Raw genomic sequence first — 9,857 nt, 5'->3', positions numbered from 1 at the left:
CACACACACACACACACACACTCAACACACTCAACACAATAGATGATCATGATCTTTAGTGAACACAGAGAAGAGTGAGCTTGTGATGAATACTTCATCTATTTTAATGGCCTGAGAAAGCAGAGGAAGATGTCAGGCTCTAGTGAAGCGAAGCATGGACTTTCACTTCAAACAGCTCTGTTGCGAACAAGGATGGGCGGGGGGCATACCTGGCAGGGGCCGGCATGGGCAGCAGTACAGCGCCTGTTTACTGTGAGTGACAGTAATAGGGATCCACTTAAGGACAAGCGTAGCTGTGTCAGCCATCCCGGCCAGCTGGCAAGTGGCGGATCTGCAGTCCTGTTTAATGATCCACATCGGGGTCGGAGCAGGGGAACATACACAAGAGATACCTGGCTTTATCTCAAACCCAATGTGGGAGAGTTGGCTAATTCAATGGATTAACATACTGTGTGGAATGAAGACCATGGCTGTTAAAGATTGATTACCCTTTTTAGAGAAAATTGTGTTTTTTAGGCAGCAGTCACACAGAGAACATTCACTTGCCTTTGCATCTAACTTTTGTAGGTAATTTCTCAGTTGTTGCCTAAATTAATACATTCCTGAATTAATTCCTACATTAAATCCAGGAAGGTTACTCACATTATGCCCCACTGTTAAACACCAAAGTAAAAACTTTTACTCACGTTTTGGGAATCAGTGATAAAACGTTGATGAATCTGATGAGGTAAACAGAAGGAAAACATCATTGTTAAGACACAAACAACTTTTACCAATTATGAGCACAGCATGTGGACCCCCTTGACCTCCTCTTGCTTATTATGGTATCATTTCTTTAAATTCTATGTAATCAAGGCATGCTCTGGAAAGGAGCTATTCCGGTTTGGGGTTATTTTTATTGATGTACACAGTAATTAGTTTGGCACTCGCTACTGTTTGTGGTTTGTGCTGAATGGAATAAAGCTGGGCTCCTCAGAATTCTACCACTTAGATAGGAGAGGACAAAAGTTTAAACTAACAGAATTCAGAGGGAACAGATTCTATAGAGGCCTGATCAAAGCAAACCCACGACTCAGTCCAGAATGTTTAGTCTACAATTATAGTGACATATGTACTCTTGATTGGTTTCTTTGGAAAAAGCCCCTAACGTGTTATTTAAGGAATACATAGGCTAGAGGTTTGAATGCATCCAGTTGTGGCTTCCTTGGTGGCATAGCCATAACAGTGACAAATGGTCAAATCAAGTATAGTTGTTGACTGCTGAACCTCCTGTAGCAGGCCCATTGGCAACGCAAGTAGACTGAATCACTTCCTCAACCCCTGCCCATTCTCCTGATTCCTCCATAAAACTCCCAGCAGGCCAGCTTTTCAGGCTATTTCAAAACTAGGCCATTAGCTGTAGTTAATCAGAATGACTAAAAATAAGAGACCGCATTGTAATGTACTGTCTTCTCAAGGACGTTTTGACGGGAGAGGAATACTGACATTTGATTTATGGAGGAGCACTCTGACCTCCGTGCCTCCCTGCCTTCCTCCAGAGAACATTAAACACCTCCCTTATCACCTTTTTATGATACTCGGGGTTGTCATCTGCTTTTGGATAGACGGTGGCTATGGAAATCCCCATTTCACCATGTGAGTCTGAATTCTGAACTCTCAGTTAGAGACAGGTTGGGGGCCCAACCCAAAACACCGACTTATACCTGGTGAAATGTAGGTCCAAAGTACAAAGCAAGCCTCCATTGTCGCATCGTATGTTGAGTTGTTTTTCATCCTAAAGTTGCTTTAGAAAAGAATAAATGACACAGTGTGAGACTAAGATGACCTCCTTGATTGACTCATCTGGCTGTCATAACAGCAAGGCCTGGGTCAAATATTCTTATACAGGCCCTACACCCCTGAAAGGGGAGCTACATGACGTAGATGAAGTCCACACTTTACTGGATACAGATATGAAGCAATACATGAGTGTGCTCACATGTTTGTACTGAGACAGTATGTACTCTGCAAGAGCCGTGTACATTTTAAAGTTCACTGATAAGAATGGACATAAATACGCTTTAGTCTTATTTTACGGTTTTCTTTGGTCATTTCCCTTTCCAAATTAAATCAACATATTTATGTAAACAGTTTAAGTGGGCAAAAAGATAATGTGTTGCACCCCAGCTATTTGTTTCTGTGAAATCTGTATGAATATGTATGTGAATGCAAATATGTTGTATGTTGCTATAAGTTAACTGAAAGTGTCTTCTATTTCCAGGTTGCTATCAAGTCAATTCGGAAGGAGAAGATCAAGGACGACCAAGACATGGTTCACATCCGCAGAGAGATTGAGATCATGTCATCTCTCCGTCACCCACACATCATCTCTATATATGAAGGTGATCATTTTCTGCATGTCTGGAAATACATACACAGACACACACACACACACGCAACAAATTATACACACTCGTTTGCCTTGAACGCACATAAACAAAAACACACTCCCTCAGCTCATTCAGCACTTGTGGCCAAGCTGCAGGATTGTCATGTTATGACATGCAGATGTCATAATAAGACCTGGACTACAGCTCTGGGATGTTATTCATCTTCTCTGCTCTGTCTGGATGCCTGGGCCAGTAAGAATCTGGATGGCTTTAACGGTGTGCGTCTGGATCTCTCTGAATGTGCATGTGTGCTTTGAATGTTTGTGTGTAAGAGCGGTGGTATTCTAAGGGATTGCCTGTCCACATCTAAGAGGTCTCATCTCTTGTCTTCTCTGGTCTTGATCTCAGGGCCAGACATCTGCTGATGCTTAGAGACAACTGCAGCTGGGAACCAGACTCTCCTTGCATGTGTGTGTTTTCCAGTGTGTCTTCATAAGTCCTTGTGTGTGTCTGCATAAGTGTGTGTGTGTGTCTGTGTGTCTGTCTGTGTGTGTGTGTCTATCTATCTATCTAAGGAGACACTGAATTGACCTTAGTCACCCAAGCTTGCACCCTGTCTGACTCTGGTCCAGTGCTATGCAGAGGGAGGAAAGGCTTTAAGCCTTCCCTGGAGCAACATCAACATTTATCTACCTCAGGAAGCAACTCTCTAAATATCAAAGCCTTCAAGTCAGGCTTTAATGGTTCTTTTTGTGATATGAGCCCTTTTGAATGACCTCAACTTCACTTGAAGAAAACCTAAATTAGAATTAATGATGAGTGTAAAGGTTGAACAATTCCCATTGAGTTCTTTCAACACATTGCTTGCAATAAATCATCTCTTATAATGTAGTCTGGGTCTATGTGCTGGCAGTTTAGGTCACAAGGCGCTGCGATGTGAGACAGTTTTATATGATTTGTGACTATTTTTATGCCAGTATCAACAAAGCAACACTTTAAACGCCCTTTTCATTATAGCTGCCCTGGCACAATGGCGGCCGGTTGTGTGCCACTGCCCAAACTGGCTTACCCACTGTCCTTTGTTCAGTGTCAAAGGCCCCAGGTCGTTATCAGCAATGTGAATATATGACAAACATCACTATTTGTCATGGGAACGTGCCAGTAGTAAGCTGGAGGGCTGAAATACAGCCAAGTTTGATTTGGTTTGTAGGAAAATGATTAAAAGAACACCCAGCTTCATAAACTCCAATGAGGCTGTATGGTGTTCCAATGTGTGCTGCCTTCCTTTTATAAGCAGCCTACTCCACCAACAAACTCGACCAGACTCATTGCTCTTGCTCTTTGGTGTTTTTCCTCAAACCCAGCGTTTACTGTTGTGGCCTGGCCTCCACCCAGCCTTGCCTTGGAGATATAAAGGAGGCCCCAACATTTGTGTGTCCGGCAACACCCTCTTCAACAGGCCCTGCTAACTGCCTTGTGTGAAGCAAAGCTGAACCAGATGTGTGTGTAAAGATTGATTTTCACCACTCCCTCACATTTACCCCCAAGATTTAAAAATGTATATATATTTACCAGTGTACGCCAATATCCTATTCCTACATTAAGCCATAATTTTATTCAATTTCAATTCATTTAATTTCCGTCTCTATCACACTTGCACAAAGCACTGTTATATATGAATTCACTGATAATTGCAATAATATGCTTTTTACTTGCCATTTCTTTTGAATTTGCCATTTCTTCAAAATGATGATTACCGCAAGCATTTTAATCTAGGTCTCATATTACATTAAAAAAAATCCACAACTTTGTGCACACATTTTTAAAAGGCCCCAAAAATGCTGTAAATGCCCCAATTTGTTTAGACAGTTTGCCCCCAAATATTAGTTTTATTTCCTACACTGTTACTGACGCTGTAAAGCTAAGCCTGACAAAACTGACAAAGAAACAGTTTGAATAGCATGCACAGTATACGTAATGTACACTTATTTGTTCTATTTGCAAGAGTTAGAAGAGAAGATCAGTAACACTCTCTGTCTCTTAGAGGTGGTGGTAGACATATGTAGTTGCCTTAGTTGGGACTGAGCCAGGCTAGCTGTTTCCCCCTGTTTCTAAGCAACCAACTGCTGGTCATCATACTTACCTTACAGATATGAGAGTGGCATCGATCTCCTTTAAGTCTCGGAAAGAAAGCTGCTGCATTCTCCAAAGGTGACATAATCCAAGATATTAATTTAAACTGTAAAGATCATTTGTTAATGTAAGCTCAGTTCAGTAAATCAATCAATCAATCAATCAATCAACATTTATTTATATAGCACTTTACAACAACCAACATGTGTCCAACAACATGTTACATCAACCAAGAATAAACAAAAACAACATTCAATAAAAGACAAGGAAAAAAAAAACACATGAAGCATAGTAAACAGTTAAACAGATAAAGTTGCCTAAAATCATCAGAAGAAGAGGGAAGTTGTTGCACCACTACTGCGTATTAAAAGCCATTCTAAATAAATAAATAATCACCAATTCAATAAATAACCTGTCATCCGCATAAAACCCCCTAAATCAAAAAGTGTTCGTCTGCATCAATAGTACTCCACCACTTTTCTGTATTACACTTTCTTAATAGTGTTCTTCATGTCCCTTGTGCAAGCTTGCAGCGTTGTCTATCATCAGTGTCAGCAATAGGACAATAGGTGCTAATTAGTCAGAGAAGAGGGCCTGACCTACAAACAAAGCCTGGTGAGTGACAGCAAGGCTGTAGGGGTGGCTGGTGACCCGACGGGCTGTAACACACCCAAAATATGTAAGCCAGGTAATTACTTTACCACCAGGGGTCAAAGGTAAATGTGAGTGCAAGCTGAGAATTGGCTCTCCAAGCGCAACTCCACCACGGATCACCATGAATGTCACCCCAGCAGGTCACCACCTCGTCCACCAATCAGAGGGCTGGGTCTGCCCTCCCGGGTGCTTGGCTTGCATCCCGTCTGTTACTTCCCGAGCAGCCAGACAATCGGGGAGCATTACCATCACTCAGCAACTGTGTGTTTTTGTAGAAGATTATATTTTTAAAAGGACCCTGGGAGGGGGTGAGGAAAGTAGTGTGACAAACTATGAAGGTGTTCACTCAAGGGTGCAGAAAGCAGAGGCCCTCACCCTTGATGACCCTGCTGTGTGGGAAAATCACCCAAACACAATGCGGCAGAACATGGCTGACTGTATTCCCTCAGTCTTTCTCTCTCTCCTTTTCTCCCTGCCTAACCATTTTCATTCCCTTCATGCCAAGGCACTGGGAGAGAAGTATGATGCCAAGTTGAAATTATACACCAGAAGGCTAAATACTGACACAGAATGATACGTTTGGTGACTGCAGTTGGATAGGAATTCCTAACAGTAATAACATTTTTTTTTTTCCAGTTAACAGATGTGTAACAAGCCACTATTTTAATTCAACTGGTACTGTGTAAAATAATTTATATATATATATATATATATATATATATATATGGGGGAAAAAATCTATATGGCATAGTATCGCGATATTTTCTGTGGCAGTACTTTATCGATACACAGACACCAAGTATCGATCTATTATTATGTGTTGGTTAGTTTGTCTGCTTGAATTGAGATAAACAAACGTAGAAATGTATCTTTTCAGATAAAACAGATAATCCTTTTAGAGACATAATACAATTTGAAGTGGCAATATATAGCAGAATATTTCAATATGTTTAAATTTGCTATAATATTAGGTCTAGACATACGTATCGTGATGCTAACATTTTTTTCACTTTTCTAAAAGCCAGATTGAAATTGAATTATGTGGCATTGTTTGCTATTTTTATTCTTGATTTGTTTTGGTCATATACAAGTTCAACATCTGTATATATTGTCACTACTTTGACTTTAACGAGTAAACAGAAGACACATAAATAGTGACATGAATATTACTTGGCTTCCATCATTATTGATTAAGTGGAATTATCTTAGAATAAATAAGGGATGTTTGTTAAGCAATGCATGTGTTTTTTGGAATAAATAAGTTTGCTGTGAGAATAGGAAGTTGCAGCGTGTTGCCACAATAAATTAAATTGAATTGAATTTAAACTGTTGTACAGTATGTGATATGGACACACCATGGTGGTTAAGCATGTGGGTGAATGTGTAATGAATGTGTTGACATGATGTAAAGTTGAAGTGTGATGTGTCAAGGGCATTTGACACATCAGCTTGACAATATAGTATACTGTCTACAAAGCTAACTCTGTCTCCTTGATTTGGTTTCTGCTTTCTCTCTGTTTTCACTGCTCTCCGCTCGCTCTGCTCTCTGAGGAGTAGGCTTGATTGAGTTAACAGCCCCTCCCTGCAATGTTTTGAAGGAGCCAGACACGTGAGATGGAGTTTGGGTGATGTAACCCTGGGAGAAATGTAGAGATGTAATGGGCTCCTCTGGAATTTGTATCCTTGCTCCAAAACTGAAACTGGTTTATTCTGCATTTCACACAACAATATCAATTTGGGATTTTATTAGTGATAGAATTAACCTGGAATGACTTTGTACGTGGTCCTCTCATCTCCCTTGCCATTAATATAGATGTTTTTTCTTGAAAATTGATCTTAATGGACTCCAATTGTTTTCTTATCATTTCTTAGTGTTTGAGAACAAGGACAAGATCGTTATTGTGATGGAGTACGCCAGCAAGGGCGAGCTGTATGACTACATCAGCGAGCGTCGGCGCCTGAGTGAGCGGGAGACGCGACACTTCTTCAGACAGATAGTCTCCGCTGTGCACCACTGCCACAAGGTGAGAAAACCCATACCATACTGTACGTAGAGAAAAAAACATGAACATTAATTTTCTTGGTCATCATCAATCTTTCTTTGCCTCTCTCACACACATTCAGACTTTGTTTTCCAGGCCCCAGCATGCTTGTTATAACATTAACCATGCATATACACAGTCATATAGCCAGTTAATCTGCAGGTCCTACACATTATGCTTTTCTTGGCGCTGGTGTTAGGGAGTCATCTGTGAAGATAGAACACAGGCCAGTTTAATTCAGGCTTACACTCCGATTACAGTGCGCCAAACAGTCCCTGCATTAATTCTGTCCTCATCTGTTGACACGCTGATGATTGTCCCAAGATACCCTCAAAGCTTTTCCCCAGAGATTTAGCTCAAGCCACACCCATGTCAACCCCCGTTCCTCACCTCACTAACTCCCGTAAAACCCCCAAGGTCCCACAGCTTTTTTGGATGGACTCCCCTCTTGTCATTCTCCTCCCAGTTGGAGATAGGGATGATGTCACGGTCCTCAGATAGGAGAGTCCCAGACAGCCCTGAATGATGAATCATCACTACCAGGCACAACCTTCCACCGGGTGTGGTGGTGTGAGTCACTGACACAACAAGCAAACAACCGTTTCTTCATTGTATCCTACCAATCAGGATCATGTGAACATGAGCTCCTTGCTGGGCAGTGACCAATGTGAGATGCCATGCAGAGCCCAACCCTTGGGGGTGGAGTGACGGGTGAAGTCACTTCTCTGCATCTGAGCTGGGTTTTGTCTGTCTGCATACCACATGTTAATTCCAGGGGGTTTAAAAAAAAAATGGCATAACAGCATATTTGTTTTTTAATGCCTAGATGTTGTGAGAACATTATTCATACAGCATGGTAATTACAGGCTCATGTTTATGTGACACATGTGAGTCGATTTAAAAAGGAAAACCACAGCAGATGTCAGCATTAAGACCCCAGAGGGGACAAGACCAATTAAAGAGTACTAGACCAACAGGCTGCCTTGATTTCCCCCGAGAAACACAAGCTAGTTTAGTAAATCATCTCTTAATACACTGGACTGCTTGGATAACACTCCATCTCTCATGAATAATGCATGGGTGGATGCATCAATCATTACTTTGTTTTCTTTCTCATTGTCTTTCAGAATGGGGTGGTACACAGGGATCTGAAACTGGAAAATGTGCTACTGGATGAAAACTGTAATATTAAGGTAAGTTTGCCCCTTGATTTGTGAAACGTTACCCACAAGACTATAATATCCTTCCTCAAATGACCTTTGTTTGAGGGATTAACAATCACATGGCTAGTGTAAAATTCACATATACCCCTATTTCTACAGATTGCTGATTTTGGGCTGTCCAACCTCTACCATAAGGACAAGCTGTTGCAAACGTTCTGTGGCAGCCCGCTCTATGCTTCACCAGAGATCGTCAATGGGAGACCTTACCATGGCCCAGAGGTAAGGCCAATTGAACCAAATAATGACTAAAACCCCAGATGTTTGTGTGTGAACTTAATTTCCAGGACATGATTTTCTTTAATGCATACTGTATGAAGAGAAAAAACATAACGTTCATTTTCTTGGTCACATTTAATCTCTCTTTGCCGCTCACACACACACACACACACACACACACACACACACACACACACACACACACACACACACACACACACACACACACAAACACACACACACACACAGACTCCACCTGTTTGTGTGTGAACTTTATTTCCAGGACATGATTTCCTTTTATGTATGATCCTCCCTAGCTTTTTAATTTGGTATGAACCTCCCAGATTTCTCCCCTTATATAGCTTTCATCATTATTATCTCACTAGGGATTATGATCATCACATAGGGCCTACACAAAGATGTAGATAGGCTTTATTTTCTACTTCTTTGATGGGATTACTGTTAGTCTCCAGTCAATGGGAGGTCTCTTTTGCAACACCACAGTGGGTCAACTCGGATACCGTCTGCATCCCTTCCCTGTCCTTCCCTTCCTACAATGTCTGGGTCCTTTGAAGTGAGGAATTGGAGGATAGTTTTCCTCACTTTCTCTTCATCTTAATGGGATTGGAATGAGCTTTCACAGCCTCAAAGAGACGCTCATGGTCAAAGTCAAATAGTTTTGGTGAAGAAAAAAAAGTGAAAATGTCTTCCCAAAACCACTTATTTGGCAATTCCAGACGCATTCTGAAGGGCGTCGTCTTTAAAATTGCATCAGTTACATTAAACAAAGCAACAGAGGAGGAAAAAAACGTGCATTTTTAGATGTTCAAGCCCAACCGTTCAATTTAGCGTAATTCACTATAATTTACTCCAGAGTGCTAAAAACTACAGCAGTCCGATTTCAATCGAAATTACAGAACCCCAGTTGGGGTGAGGCCACAAATTACAGCAAACACAGGCAACAAAAATAGAACACAACAATAGTGCGTGCCCTGTCTCGCCCCCGGGAACAGACCACTGGCAACAGGAGAGAGAAACATTCTTGACGTGGGTCCAGATCCTTTTGAGGAAGTAAACTTGCTCCTGAACTGGCTCTATCTGATTTCCTCTAACTAGACTATGTCTCAAAAAGCTTCAGCTTCTGGCATCAGAAGCACATTTCTGAGGGCATGTCATCCTCCCTTAACTACAGTCAACACACACACACACACACACACACA

The 9,857-nt window shown here is 41.4% G+C and overlaps 1 protein-coding gene and 1 long non-coding RNA gene across 2 annotated transcripts in view; one reads left to right on the top strand and one right to left on the bottom strand.

Annotated features, from left to right (window-relative positions):
• LOC116694111 (uncharacterized) overlaps positions 1-7,378 on the bottom strand; it is a 13,146-nt gene extending 5,768 nt beyond the window's left edge. The window contains exons 1-2 of the long non-coding RNA XR_004333071.1: positions 7,368-7,378; positions 20-29 (exon numbers count right to left, since the gene is read on the bottom strand). This is a non-coding gene — a long non-coding RNA (uncharacterized LOC116694111). The remainder of the gene's footprint in view (positions 1-19; positions 30-7,367) is intronic.
• nuak1b (NUAK family, SNF1-like kinase, 1b) overlaps positions 1-9,857 on the top strand; it is a 19,901-nt gene that overhangs the window by 3,974 nt on the left and 6,070 nt on the right. Inside the window, exons 2-5 of the mRNA XM_032523573.1 lie at positions 2,261-2,381; positions 7,029-7,180; positions 8,326-8,391; positions 8,521-8,640. Of these exons, the coding sequence (XP_032379464.1) occupies positions 2,261-2,381; positions 7,029-7,180; positions 8,326-8,391; positions 8,521-8,640 (459 nt within the window). The remainder of the gene's footprint in view (positions 1-2,260; positions 2,382-7,028; positions 7,181-8,325; positions 8,392-8,520; positions 8,641-9,857) is intronic.

The sequence above is a fragment of the Etheostoma spectabile genome, chromosome 8 (genome assembly GCF_008692095.1).
Source record: "Etheostoma spectabile isolate EspeVRDwgs_2016 chromosome 8, UIUC_Espe_1.0, whole genome shotgun sequence".
In the NCBI taxonomy this organism is placed as follows: domain Eukaryota; kingdom Metazoa; phylum Chordata; class Actinopteri; order Perciformes; family Percidae; genus Etheostoma; species Etheostoma spectabile.
This window is presented reverse-complemented; position numbering and strand designations above follow the sequence as displayed.